The sequence below is a fragment of the Euphorbia lathyris genome, chromosome 1 (assembly GCF_963576675.1).
Source record: "Euphorbia lathyris chromosome 1, ddEupLath1.1, whole genome shotgun sequence".
NCBI classification, from domain to species: Eukaryota; Viridiplantae; Streptophyta; class Magnoliopsida; order Malpighiales; family Euphorbiaceae; genus Euphorbia; species Euphorbia lathyris.
This window is the reverse complement of record NC_088910.1, coordinates 11956311-11971605: the sequence shown is the minus strand read 5'-3', so window position 1 is coordinate 11971605 and position 15295 is coordinate 11956311. Positions and strand designations below refer to the sequence as shown.

The 15295-nt window shown below is 34.5% G+C and overlaps 2 protein-coding genes across 4 annotated transcripts; one reads left to right on the top strand and one right to left on the bottom strand.

Moving 5' to 3' along the window:
• Positions 1-1162: 1162 nt before the first annotated feature.
• On the top strand, positions 1163-7798 carry LOC136221882 (BTB/POZ domain-containing protein At1g04390). 3 transcript variants are annotated; one of them, XM_066009358.1, is made up of 8 exons: positions 1163-1372; positions 1452-1578; positions 2188-2692; positions 2791-2924; positions 3166-3608; positions 3720-4862; positions 5721-5873; positions 6767-7797. In XM_066009358.1, exons 1-8 carry the CDS (start codon positions 1272-1274, stop codon positions 7194-7196), a joined length of 3036 nt encoding a protein of 1011 aa, XP_065865430.1. In that variant the 5' UTR covers positions 1163-1271; the 3' UTR covers positions 7197-7797. The 3 variants fall into 3 exon arrangements, with proteins under 3 accessions (XP_065865430.1, XP_065865444.1, XP_065865436.1); XM_066009372.1 differs by having other exon boundaries at positions 5721-5811; positions 6767-6936; XM_066009364.1 differs by lacking the exons at positions 1163-1372; positions 1452-1578 and having other exon boundaries at positions 2196-2239; positions 2314-2692; positions 6767-7798.
• Positions 7799-8516: 718 nt separating this feature from the next.
• Positions 8517-14979, bottom strand: LOC136216902 (xyloglucan O-acetyltransferase 3-like). Its single transcript, XM_066003448.1, has 3 exons — positions 14970-14979; positions 11378-11664; positions 8517-9339 (listed from the first exon to the last, which is right to left on the bottom strand). Exons 1-3 carry the CDS (start codon positions 14977-14979, stop codon positions 8548-8550), a joined length of 1089 nt encoding a protein of 362 aa, XP_065859520.1. The 3' UTR covers positions 8517-8547.
• Positions 14980-15295: the final 316 nt, after the last annotated feature.

The following is a 15295-nucleotide window of genomic DNA, read 5'->3' as shown; positions in this document are numbered from 1 at the left end:
CTAGGCTTGGTTGTATTCCGCATTTACGCATTCCACAGTTATAATATATGATTTGCAATTTCAGTCTCTTTATACGTGTTATTATTTATCGTTCTATTTTTATGACTTTATTAAAGGCATCCTCGCCTTTGCTGAAGTGACTGAATGTATATGAGTTAAACATCCTTTTTTTAAATGTCTTTATCAACGAGCATCCCCGCTTTTGTGGAAAGTGGTTAAATATATCTGATTTTGACATCCTTCTCTTTTAGATGTCCTTGTCAATATGTATCCCTGCTTCTACAAAAATGATTGGAAAACGGCTCCATGCATCCTTTGAAATTGAGTTGTAAACGACTCTTTGCGTACTTTGAAAATGAGTTATACACGGCTCCTCGTATCCTTTGAAATTGAGATGTAGACGACTCCATGTATTCTTTCCAATTGAGTTATAGATGCCTCCTTGAATTTTTTAAAATTGAGTTGTAGACAGCTCCTCCTATTAGGTGAAATTGAGTTATATACGGCTCCCTGTATTTTGTGAAAGTGAGTTGTAAACGGCTTTTCAACAGTCAAATAGAAAATTCATCGATTTTAGAAATATCATGTTAGCTTTTCAACAGTCAAATGGAAAATTCATCGATTTTGATAATGACGACAAATCTAGACCCCGTTTCTGAAAAACAGCTACAAGTACAACTTTCGTAAAATGTAAAATTAAACCACTGTGTTTTTTTCTAAAATTTACCCTAATTATTATCAATTAAATTTAGAAAAATTTACATATAAATTTACTTTTAAAAAATTATCTACAATTATGTAATATCATAATTTTGAATTATATCAAACTAATAAAATCATTACTTTTAATCAGTTTTAAGAATTAGACTTTATGAATTGGGGATTTAGAATATATTATATAAGGTTGATTTATGAATTTGAGTTTAGAATTTTAAAATTGAAAGTAAAAAAATATTTTATTTATTATTTATGACATATTTAGAATTAAATTTGATAATATGAGTTAGTTGTAATTTTATATTTAGCTATGATATTCATGTAGGAACCCTTAAATTTATAAATTAAAAAGTTGGGTTGATTGGGCCAAAAACCAGGCCCAGGCCCATATGTGGAAGATATAATTTTGAAACTTGATATAATTTTGAAACTTGATACACTGATCATGTAATAGGTCGTCAGTGGCGGTAAACGGTGGTTCCCGCGAAGTGATCCCTGCAACAAAACCCTAAATTTGATTTTTTGATGTCTGCAAGAGGATTCAGAGTACAAAGATGAGATCGTCGAAACAATTGGCTACAGAGAACAGAGGCATAAGCGGTCATGTCTACAAACTCCATCAGCGTCTCCGCCATGCTCTCAGCCTTGGCTCCAGGTTACCATTTTTTAGACCTCGATTTTCATATTTCTCTTTTAATCGAAGGTATGAATTCTTTAATCTTCATTTCTCGCAGAGTCTATGACGGAAAGGAATTGAAATGGCAATGTTCCGATATAGAGATACAGAGACACGTAGTTCGATCAATTGCTTCCTTTCTCGATTGTATTTCAGCAGACATTGTATGCCATCCTCTGGTTAAGGTATTCAGATTGAGAAATATAGTTCGATTGAAGATTAAAGTATTAAGTTATTGGCTTCGTGTTCTGTTGAATTTGCTTTCTTTTGTATCTGCATATGAATAATGTGGATGAGAATTGTCTTGGTACTCAGTTATGTTGCAAGAAACTTTAATTTTAGAGCGTTTAACATTTTCAAAATATTTGGTTAAATATTTTTCTAGCCAAAACTCTTGGAATCCAAGATATGTTTCACATTTTCAGTAATTTACATAAATAAATAATAATTTCTTAAAATGTAATTTGTTTCCAGAAATGGATCAATCCTAATCACAGGTTGAGTAATTCTCTAATATTTTCTAGATCATATTCTACAAGTTTCCAAAATGAAAAACTATCTCTTTTTCTCCCCTATTATGTAATCTGTATATATATATCTATATATATAAATTAAACATTGATTCTTAAAAATTTATAGATACATCATACATGCATATATCTTAATTATTTACACATTTTCGCCATATTTCTGTTTCCTATATTTCTTAGAAAGATTGTTTTCCGGTTTCCATTCCCATTTCAGTTTCCGTATATAGGTACCCAATAATTTTTGTGTTTTGCCCTCATTTTCAGGACTCAATTGCTGATATGGTTCAGGCATTGGTGTGGATTCTTCAAAATAGAAGTAAGGCCATAGTAAACATGGCAACTGATGTGGTTGTAAAGGTGATCAATGTCTTACCCAATATATTGTTGCAGTCTTACTTGTTGGATCTTTGTCATCCTTTGTCATCCTTGCTATCATCTCATCAAGAAGAATCTATTTCATGTGCCACTGCATTGAATATGATCCTTTCAAATCTGAGTGTGAGAAGAGAGCAAAAGACCTGGGACATTCTTGTTGAAACAGAAACTGTTTCTCATATTGTTGGTGGCATGAAAAAGATTTCAGTTGCTGCTATGCCAATTCATTATTTCCAGGAGATGGCTAATCTCTTGAGTACAATACTGCACCGGTGGCCTCAATCTCGTTATCCTGTATGGAATGATGATGTGCTGTTGGAAGCTTTGGAAGTTATGCATGCAAAGCCTGATTTTTCTGTTAAGGCTGCAGTTCTAAAGCTATATTGCGCATTAGGTATATTTATACAAGAATATATATTTTTTTAGTCAATTCCATGTCTTCAACTAGTATAGAGTGGAATATGGAATGGTTTTCTTTCTTTTGCCTGCCAGCATTGTGCAATAATGGGGCCATCAAGCTTCTAGAAAATGGAGAAGCCCTTCTGCAACTGATGGTTCTCTCCATGGGAAGATCCTACCCTTTTTCTGTTCGGACTGAGGGATTTAGACTTGCCCAATGTTTAGCGGTAAGGTGCTATCTATGGCTACTTCGTCTTAATCATACTTTGTTTTTATCACCATTGGATTAATTTCATACCAGGCATCCAATCGTAAAATTACACAAAGTAATCGTGACTTAGTCAAAAACAAAGTAACTGTAGAGTTTACCTTAGCAATGATGAATTAATAATATAACTTCTTGTTCTCAAAATGTCTTGTTGTTACACTTTAACTGTTTTTGAGTTATTGTTATCTTTTGTTGCTCAGAGACATGAAAAGGGATGTCTAACAATGATGAACTTGTGTTGTGAGCCTATTGTTAAAGCTATAATAGATGGAATGAGTGGATGGACCAAAAATTCAGGCAAGATTTCGAATGAGGATTTCACCTTACTAGTTGAAGCCTGCCGTTTGGCTATGATAAGTCGCTGGGCAGGGCAGCATCATGATTTCTTGTGGAAGCAAAGGATTGATAGGGTCCTTCTCAACATTCTTTTAAATGATTTTCATAATAGACCATCACATGGTTTCTCGGACCTGGAAGAAGAAATATCTATAGCTCGGGAGGGTCTTAAGGCCAATTTTTTCCTTGGTTTACGACCTTATGTGTGGGACCTTCTTGGTTGGCTCGCAACACACTGTAGGGAAGGTTTTATTGCCAACCGGCACGACCATGAACTCAAACTTGACATCCTTATTACATGTGCATGGTGATATTTATCTTTCCTTTGAATATCATATTTAGTTCAACTTATTAGGAGGTCTTTTGGGAATTTGTCTTGGCTCTGTTTATATATGCTATTATGCATTTCTTTTTCCAGCATATCTTTTGTGGATTCCATTCGAAGAGGGCGCCAAATATGTCAAGATGATAGATCTGACATTGAAACAAGTGAATCAGTATCACGGGCAGTTTTGATGTTGATTTATTCTCCTAGCAAATACATAGCATCAAAAGCAATAGCCATCCTCTGTGAACTTCTAAAGTCAAACAGCAAGGAGATTTTGAAACACTTATTGCATGTTCTGCGCATCAGAACACCCATAGATAATTTTGGAAAGCTCAACTTACTTCAGACCAGTGTTAACTTGATGGCTTTGGTATGTTATTCTGGTTTACCACAGCATCAAAGTCAGATTGTTAAAAATGGAGGAATAAATACATTCATGGGTTTGATTAAATGGTGTTTAAGCAATGATTTTCGTATAGGAAGATTGAGCCTTGCTCCTCATTTGCATACTGTCTTTAGTGATAAGACTTGTTGCTGGGTATGTAAAGAAGACTGGGAAAACGATACCGTTCTTTTGTTATATAGTCTATGGGGGCTATCTGAATTGATACACTCTGGAAAAATAAGTAATAATTCAGACATTTTTGCTGGCCCAGCTGAATATACAGAAGCTCAACTTGTGAGCACACTCCAGGAAATCTGTAGTGGAACTTCTTTGCCTGGAACAAAATGGTATGCTGCATTGATTCTAAATTATTTTGGAATATATGGTTTTCCATGTAAACTTGGGAGGTGCATTGGGAAAGCATTTAATATGAATGAATATGCAGATATGCAACTCAATCTCTCAAATGGGGATTCTTTAAGTGTGCATGGTGTTCTACTTGCTGTTCGATGTCCAGCATTGTTGCCTCCTTCAGAATTACCACATTCTGATAAATCATATGATGGATCTTCGGTAGGATACAATACAGATAGGAATGTGAAAAAGTTTCGTAAAGAAATTCGTTTATCTTCGCATGTTGACAACCAAGCACTGGCCAAATTGTTGGAATTTGTGTACTTTGGATTCTTAAACGCAGGAGAGGAACTTGTGAAGAAAGTCAGAATTCTTGCTAAACGCTGTAGTTTACAACCTTTGTTAATGTTGCTTGATGGAAGACCCCCTACATGGGGTACCTGCTTCCCTAGATATGATCTTTCTGTTGCTCTTGCTGCGGGTCACCACTTTTCGTATGCTTCTCTTCTTTATATTTCTTACGAGTTACGAGGACTTCTTTATATTATGTTCAGCTTGTCTATTGTGTACCTGCTCAGAAGTGTTTCAGCTAATTTCCTAGGCACCTTTTTTTTCTGTTGTCTTGCTTAGGGACTAGAACACTATTTTTTCTATCAAATTGTCTTCTAGGTTCTGTTAAAACTGAAAATAAACACAACTGTTTACCATATACTTCTGAGTGAAACTTCTGAAAGAAACTTTTGCTTACCTCTTTGGTCTATGAATGACCAAAGAGTGCTCTACTCATTCATTACCTTCTCAATGATTTTTTTTTTTTGTTGCGATAAAGATATTTATATTCGGTTCTTAATAAGTGACAGAACATTATTTTAGAGGTGCTAGTGCTACATTGTGTCCTCGACTCTTACCTCCTCAGTGACTTTTTTGTTGTGATAAAGATATTTATATTCGCTTCTTAATTAGTGACAGAACATTATTTTAGAGGTGCTAGTACTACATTGTGTCCTCGACAATGAGACTAGAGTAAATTCATCCCTTCTCTTAGGACACTTAAAAAGTATTTAATTTGGGACAATTGTCTGATGTAACATATATGCCAAACTTATAACTGGTGACTGATGGGCAGCAAGATATGTGCAGTATTGCTGGTCATGGTCAGTTGGTGAGGTGCATATTGGGAAGAATGATTTAGGTTTTATCCTTTGACCCCAACTACTCATTGTGTTCGGAATCATATAAATCGAACTGTTGGTTTAGTTAAAAACTTAAAAGGCTACTCCATTAATTAGTTTATGTAAGAAAATTGTACTTTTGGACAAATCAACTTTAATTTGATCTGTTTATGGTTGCAGGGACATCATTTTAGAGGCTAAAGGAAGTGAATCAGTCCATTGGACATGTGGTACATGCTCCCAGTTAGTACCACATATACATGCTCATAAGGTTGTGTTATGGTCAAGATGTGATTATATGCGGGCCTTGTTTGAGTCAGGCATGTCGGAGAGGTGTTTACACAATATTCTACATCATTGATTTGATTTTATGATTCCATTCAGAAACAATTCACTCGGGAAATTGAGTCCTTTGTGGTTAATTACCAAAGAATTTCTTCATTTAGGGCGGATTTCAAAACTATTTCTTTGTTTCTAGTGGTTTTGGCTCGCCTGCCAGTCAGAAAGGCGGGCAAGGGAGCTTTGTGATTTCTTTTATTAGTCTGCTATGAGACAGATGGACTGATATTTCACAAACAATATGATATTTCACAATCATGAAGTTGGACTCTAATCTAAACAATCCGCATGTGTAAGCTAGCCAATAAATCCATACAAAAGAGTTAATATATATATATATATAAATCAAATAAAAAGTAAGATGTTAACTAAAGTAAGCTGGCTAGCTTGCTCACCTTTTTTCTTGGAGAAATATTAGTCCGCCTGTGTGATAGACAGACTGATATTGGTCCCCTGTGTGATAAACAGACTGATATTGGTCCACCTATCACACAAAGGGACGGATATTGGTCCGCCTGTGTGATAAGCTGACTGATAGGAAATTCTGAAACTCCCTTGTCCAACTTTCTGACTGCTGAAAGCATCTAAGTAGTAAGCCCACCCCAAGATGAGAATTAAGTAAAAAAAAAGGACCCGCTGAGCGTAGAAGGGAGGAATTCATACCCAGTTAGGGGATTAATGGCCTTTTTGGTAGCGCATGTCAAAATCACCACAAACAGAGAAATAGTTTGAAATTCACCCTAAATGAAGAAATTCTTTGTTAATTAACTTCAAATGTATCAATTTCCCCAATTCACTCTCCTCCGTTTAGCTAGTTTCATTTCTATTTTTTCTTTATAATTTCGTTAAATTTCTCATTCCATTCAAATATTTATTCATGGTGGCAGCAATTCGCAAATCTTAAAGGTGCCTGTTAGCTTGGAGGCAATGATTAAACTAGTGCACTGGTGCTATACCGATGATCTTCCTTTGCCTCCCACTGGATGCTTGTGGGATAACATGGACAATGAGGAAAAGCTATCTGCATTGCAGCCATATCTAGAGCTTTGCTGGCTTGCGGAATTCTGGTTTTTGGAAGATGTTCAGGAAATCAGTTACGGAATGGTTGTATCTTGCCTGGATTCTGCTAAACAGTTGTCTATCAAAGTGATCAAAATTGCAGCTGATTTATATCTATCGAAATTGGTTGATGTTACTGCAAATTACTTGGCTCCAGTGTATCGACAACTTTGCCAGTCTGGTGATCTTGAAGTGCTGGATGAAGAAGTAATCGATATGATTCGTGCAGCTTCTGTTCGGCTTTCACAAGAGGAGTAATCAATTAATGGTAGTACCCGAAATTGCTACTGATTGCTGGAACACAAACCGGGAAATAGTTTGGATTTTTATCACAAATGTGTCAATATCCCAACTGGTAGGCATATGTGCAAGTTACACCCGCTTTCTGATTCTTCCAAATGAATGAGAGAATTCAAATACGAGACTTTTACTTCAATTTTTGGGATTATGAAAATGGCTACGTAATTACGCGTTAGGAGTGGCCGAGTTTGGCATTTTCTTGTTGTTCAACTATGATCAAGCCAAATGAAGTTGAGAAACTGGTATGACATTGTTCATGCTGATATATCTTTTTCCGGCATGGAATGATGGCTACGAGCAGCAGATTGCTGGTTGACAACTTTTCTGTGTCGTCTCTATGCGAATGCGACATGTAGTGTGCTCAAGCTTCCGATTCGTTGTTGTTGTTGCTGTTGTTTAGTTTTTATTTTCTATTTTCTGTCAATAGTGCATTATTTTCATACTGCAACATGCCATGTGAATAAGGGATGTTTGTATGTATATATACGAAATGTTTCTTGTTATCATGTTGAAGAAAGTATTTTTTGCTATTTTAGACTCATAATGTTTAAATTCTCGTAAAGTAAGAGGTTATTTATGAATTAGCGGTCAAAATGGTTTGTAGGATCAGTTTAGCCCAATCGAAAGTCGGGTATCAATTTCATCATGAAGTTGTTTGATACCTAAATTTTAATTTGGGCTTAACATTTATCATCCGGAGATAGCTGGATGATAAGGGTAAACAATGTAATATTAGGTTCAATGTTCCGCATATTGTGCCATTTTAGGTCTAATGTTTGAGGCATTTGCAATTTTGGTTCTTACAAATGTAATAGAATCGATGTTTCGGGCATTATGCAATTTTAGGTCTAATGTTAAAAGCATTGTGCACTTTTGGTTCTTAAACGTAATAGAAGAAATATGATTCAAATATGAAAAACAATATAATGTTAGGTCCAACATTTCGAACATTGTGCAATTTTGGGTCAATGTTCGGGACATTGTGTAATTTTGGTCCTTACAAATGCATAATAGAAATTTTTTTTAACGTACTTGCTAATTTTGAACACGACAATACAATAGAAATAACTTATTTGACACAATTTTCATTTTTGTTATATTTATATCATATATAATCATTTTAGATATATAGATTATATGACCTAGTTATGGCATATCATTCAATTCTTAGTATAGTATGATAACTCATTTTGATATCCGTAAATATAATAATTAGAAATAGGAACTGAAAAAGTGTTACATATAGTTCTAACAAGAAATTCAAATACATACACCAGTCTTTTTTCCCAATTTGCAATGTTGTTTTTTCTCACTGATTTATCTCTCTTAGCCTGGAAAAATCGGCATATCGCTTAAGAACGGACATGAGAAAATCGTTCCACACGTCGACGGGTCCGGGCATACACCAGTGAACACAGTCACTGTAACCTTTCATCCACTCGTTACCCGAGTAAACATCGGGATGTCCGTCCGGTCTCATCAGCATTGCTCTGCTGATATCCAAAATATCAAATCTTTTCCCTTTTTTCACTGCTTTTCTAATACTTTCAAGCTCTTTCACTTGAGTGCCTCTCAGCTTCCAATCCTGACTTTCCAAGTTAATCTCGCCCCCGCGATACGGCCTAGTCCGGTTGCATTTCCCTCCGTTATTCCATGATCCATATTCGAAATGCGCAGGCGAAAATGTCCTTAACAATGTCACTAACCCCTCGTTGCATTCTTCGCAATCGTTGATGTGATTCAACACGAGTCTCACCATTCTTTCGACGACGAAATCTATGTCGTAGGCTCGGATGTTCGGTTCGTTGCAATATGTACATCCGATTAGATTGCCATTTTCGTATAAGTAGTTGATCCGAAAGAGCCAATGCATATCCGAAATGACTAAGTAGTCTACTCCGGTTAGCTTTCTTGTCCAATTCGTGTCAAGCTTGTCGAGTTGTAGGTCGAAATTAGTCGAATCCGTCCCATTGATCACTCTCTCCTTCTCATGAATCAAGAACTTACTCCAGAGTACTACAAGAGTGAAGTTGTTCTTAGGGAACTTCCAGGTTCGGAATTTGTTATCGGCATCTGCGTATGTGTTTATTGGTTTTTCTTCCTACAAGAAAGTTTACCTATCACGATGTTCTTGAAACACGGCTTACAGAGATAATCCGACTGACACAACACGGTTGCTACAATTATCATTTTTCTTGCATTTCTACATATGGAACAATATAGTAACATAACGCAATTTTGATACGATAACTATAAGTTCGAGAGAAATAACATATTTACAGAGATAATCCGACTGACACGATATGATTGACACAATTATTATTTTTCTTGCATTTGTACATATATGGAGCATATAGATAACATAACACGGTTTTGACACGATAACTCGCGACATTATAATATACAAATTTAATCTTATGTAATTGAGAGAAAATAGATTTACTTTATGTATAAAACCGTGCAATATGAACACTAACTTCTCTAGGTGTATGAATTTCAGACTCCATTAACGGTATGGAAGCCCATTTTTCGTTAATTTGGTTCCACATCTGCGCTACCCGAGCTCCAGCATCCACATGGAACTAAAAGTTAGCTATAATATTGCACGATTTTATAAGTGTAGTTTATATTTGTTCTCCTCCAATTACTGTAAGACTAAATTTGTAAATTAGGTGGCAGAGGTGTGGAACCAAATTGACAAGAAATGAGCTTCTTCTAGTTCCGTTATTAATGAAGTCTGAAATTGCTCTATCTATAAAGCATCAATACTATTGCACGGTTTTATATGTCGATTCTAAATTTGTTCTCTCCAATAACCATAAGACTAATTTTGTACCTTATCCCATTATAAAAAAAGGACGGTCTGGTGCATTACGCGTCCCTACTTAAGCGAGGGTCCGGGGAAGGGCCCCATCACAGGGGTGTACTGGGGGCAAGCCTTCCCCTGCCAATATTTTTGGCAAGAGGCCGTTTCTAAGGCTCGAACCTGTGACCTCTCGGTCACACGACAACAACGTTTACCATTTAACGTTTACCTTATCCCATTATATTTGATATAAATGCAATAAAAATGATAATCGCGCCAAATAGGTCGTGTTAAACAAATTAGACTTAATACATCAAGAGACTTCTAAATTTGGACAAAATAACTGACGGTCTTCCTGAAGTTACAGAGTGTTTCCTTAGCCTCCTGAACTTTCTTAAAATGACAGTGATTAACTCTCACTCCAAGTCCATACGACAGAACAAAAGAGAGGTATAGCAAATTGAGATGTATATCACTTTAAGAAAGTTCAATGGTCAACAAATCATTGTAAGCAAGTTCAGAAAATCAATAGATCCTTTCAAACAAATTTAGGTGGCTAATATGTCACTTTAAGTAAGTTTGAGACAGCTAACTGGCCAGCCAATTTTATTTTTTGTCAAGTTCAAGGGAGAAATTCTATTATGGACCGGAACCAGTAGTGTTGCCTCCACTCAGATGATGCCACGTCAGCCGCTGGAATGACATGGCATCATGTGAGTGGAAGGATCGTTATTGGTCCCAATCCAAAGTAGAATTTTTTTGGCTACTATGATGACTTGGTTGGGTCCAATTTTACACCTCCATGTTTAAATTTATTTATTTTGTTAAATCGAATTCGCTCAATTTTTTTCATATATATATTCGTATGAGTGGTTTATAACTAATTTTTCCGTACCAATGAAAAACTTCTCAAAATTAACTTAGATTTAAACTACAGAAATAAGATTTGATCGTTTTGAACGACTTTAACAAATTTAACTAGAAATAAGATTTGATCGTTTTGAACGACTTTAACAAATTTAACTACTATCATATTAATCAAGTTGGTTGTTATAATTAAATACAAAAACACCTAATTGACCGGCCCAACGGGCCGAAACCACCTCCAATGAGCTAATTGCCAACCCCAACTTTAATCTTCCCGAGACAAAGAGGGGCCAAACTATACTAGGGGTGGCTCCGGCAGCCGGAGGGTCTAGCCCCAAGGCCTCCCCTTCTCTCCGCCTCCACCCCTGCCCCTTCCTCTGTTGTTCAAGTTCACAAAGTATTTCTATAAATCGTGTTATCGTATCAGAATTTGAGAGATGTATTGAAAAGATTGTAATGAACATACCATCGACAAAAGACAGATGAGTGATTCAACATGGTTTCGAGCGACGGAATCTCCGATGAAAGCCATGGTTTTATCTCGGACAAGGACAAAGAAAATCCTGGGATCAAACTTAGGAAGTTCACAGGCATCAGGTTTCCATCTCCACTTGAGAAAATCTCTGTCTTGTCTTCCATTTTTGAAACAGTTTTTTGAGTGAGGAATTGATGAACAGCTCCTGTTTGTGTATTGAGGCCCTCTCAGGTCTCGAATCCACTCACCCTTGAACAAATCACAATATTCTACTGCAACTTATCAGGAAAAAAAAAATCTCATATTTCAGAATAAAATGTAAAAATACTCCTATATTACGAGCTGATTAAATTAGGAGTAAATAATTTATTAGTCCCCTAGTTTTTATCTAACACACTTTTTAGTCCACCTATGTTGAAAACACATTATAAGATACTTAGCTTTTGCCAATATTAACCATTTGGTCCTTTTGTCTAGTTTTTTTAGACTTGTAACCGTTATATTTTAGCATAAATAAACATATATAAAATAACAAAGTAACATGATCAACTTGTATTATACTGTGGTTGTTCTAAAAGCTAAGATATGTTCGGTTAAAAATATATAAAAAAAATAGATAAAAGGACCACAAGGTTAATATTGGTAAAAGATAGGGACCTTAAATAAGTTGACCATGTTACTTTGTTATTTTATATATGTTTATTTATGCTAAAATAAAACGGTTACAAATTTAAAAAAACTAGACAAAATGACCAAAGGGTTAATATTGGTAAAAGATAGGGACCTTAAAGTGTGTTTTTCAAAATAGATGACTAAACCGTGTGTTAGGAAAAACTAGAGGACTAATAAATTATTTACCCTTAAATTAAAGAATAAGATGATGTCAATATCCAAACTAATTAGATCTATTCATGGGCCGGACTGGGTTGGGCTCAACGGATTTTTGCTTAAAAATGCTCTGTCGAAACCCAGCCTAGTCTGGTGTTAATTTAGATGGGCTCAGACCGGGCTGGATTCGGATTCAAAATTAAATCTCAAACTCATCCCATATAAACGCACTTAAATATATATGTATAATTTTTAATAATAAAAAATTAAATGTATACTTAAAAAATAAATATTAATATATAAATTTATTAATTAATATTAATAGGTGGACCGGACTGGGCCGACCCGTGCTGTTTTTATAAATCCCAATCCTAACCAAAAAATAGACGACCTTTAATGGGCTTGGACCGGACTGGACCTAAAGATAAGTTTTCATGTCTAAACCCGGTCCAGGGGATACGGGCCGGATGGGTACCCGGGCCGTGAACAGGTCTAAAACTAATTACTATTTTAATGTGTTTTTTAAATTATTAACCAAAATGATGTTGGACTAAGAGCATCTTCATTAGATGTTGCTTTGAAGAGTGTAAAATCTTAACACATAATACTAAAATATAGTATTTATTAATTTAATCATCCACATCACTCTTAGCAATTTTTGTTAAAAAATGTTTCAACAGTAAGCAACTTTAAAAGTTATCATAATGGTCCTACAAATCATTACTTTATATATAATTTATTTTAACTATAAATATTGTCAACCAATATGAAATGAGAGAAACTCATGAAAAAAGGTACATCAATAGTAATTAAGTAACACCCACCATCACTCCAACAGTAGTTATCCTTTGAAAGTTATCAAACTCAATGTCACATCATCTAATATTGTTTTAAGCACCATATGTTAGAGATGCTCTAAAGAAATGGAAAGCAAGGACGGAGACAAAGGCCCGGCTCCCAACCTCTGAAACCACTCTTATCAGGGATGGTTTCAACCCCTGTCTCCGACAGATTGAGGGTGTAAGATGGCCTCTCCTAATCTAACCGCCGAGAAAATTGACTTAGAAAAATGTAAAATGGGATTAAAAGAAAATTGGTCGACAAAGGTGTAATTAGATTTTATATGGTGCAAAAAAAAATTATACAAACATATATAAAATTGGAGAAAAAAAAATTATATAGATAGGTGTAAAATTAGCCCCTTTTATCTAAATGTATTTTTTTTCCCTACAAAGTGTTTAATATAAATTTTCATCTTCTAGCATCATTTTACTAAAACACATCAAACGGGTATTTAGTTTGGATACTGACATCATTTTGTTTCTTAATATCTAGCCAACTAAGAGGAATTTTATTCTTAACCCCATAAATGGTATAATTAATGGTCTAACAATTTAAGTTAAGTCAGATATCATTAACGAAACTCTCTCTTCCATCATTAATCTGATTATCAACATTCTACAATGTGAATCACAGTTCTATTCTGAAATACAAAACACAAAACCTTCTTTCTGAACCAACTGATATGCAATGCAACTGGTTGATAATACTCAAACATAATGTTGGAGTTTTGCTAATAATGTAATAAACCGACTCAACTTGCAATGTTAGACCCTCAATTGTATTATTTATAACGTTACAGGGATATAATTACTCCATGGGAAAAAGAAAGATGCAATTTTGAATAGAAAAGTTACCATTTTGAGGTGGAAACCATTGTTGAAGATCCAAATTATTTGAACCCCAAAATTTATTTGGAGAATAGAAAATTAAAAGGGAAAAAAGAAAGGTAAATCCTATTATACAATACAAGATTTTCATCTTTGAGAGAAAAAGATGAAATTTCTGAGAAATTTTATTCAATAAATTATTCATTTTAATTAGGGAAAATAAATTATTGATACTATGAATGGCTAATCAAGCTAGATTAAGGAATAATCTTTATTTATTTTCTAAAAAATAAATATTTTAAATGCTATACTTGTTAAATTTTTACCAATTCTTCCTATTTTTAATCTGTGTTGCAAGAAATAATAACTCAAAATAGAATAGTTATTTATATCTAAATTTCATGATAGAATGTCATATGTAAGACTTTTGACTTTCCTCATTTCAAGAAAACTATAGATTTTTCTTTGTCTCATTGACCAATGTAATAATAAGAGGTTAAATTACATCTATGGATTTTGAACTTGTTTTACATCTATGGATTTTGAACTTTTTTATTACTTTCATTACAGTTTTTTTTTTTAATTTCACAATCCAACATTATGACTTTTGAACTTTGCGTTTTAGTAAAGTAATGGCCTCTTTTAACGTTCATTAAAATGACCATTTGAATAAAAGTTTACCCTTCACGGGGCGTTTGGTATTCTGTTGGGACAGGGATAAGGATAAAGTTGGGATAAGTATAAGGATAAATGATTGGGATAAGGATAAAAATATGATAGTCGAACATTATTATTCATTGTTTGGTATGTGGGATAGAGATATGGATAAAATAATACATTTTACTATTTTAACCTTATTTAAATTACATAACAATAATTTGAGGGATAAGATGGACTTTTCCATCCTATTAAAATCGCAGAAGCTTATCCCACCTCCTTATACCACCCCCTTATTGGGTATAAGATTTGAGGGATAAGAGGCTTATCCCTCATCCGTCTCACTCTTCTATCTCCCAAACAAACACGGGATAACTTATCTCGTGTTTTTTATCCCTATCACATCTCCTATATCCCTTCTAACAAACACTCTGTCATTGTAGAGCTAACGGAAATGATATTCTAAAAAACTTTAATTTTTAAACTTTTCGGTTTTGAGATCATTTAGCTATTGTTTGGTAAAGAGAGAGTGTGGTTATTTAGAGAGAAATTTTTGAAAATGGTGATTTGAAAAATCAAAAGTGTGGTTTTATGGAAAATGTGGTTCTAAACAAATTTAATTATTTGACTTTTTCATTTTGAGATTGTCGTCAGTCATTTTGATTTGATCAACCGTTAAATGTATCATTATATTAGTGAACTACAAAGTTCATGGGCTATAATATCCAATTTTAAAGTTTAGAGACCATGATAA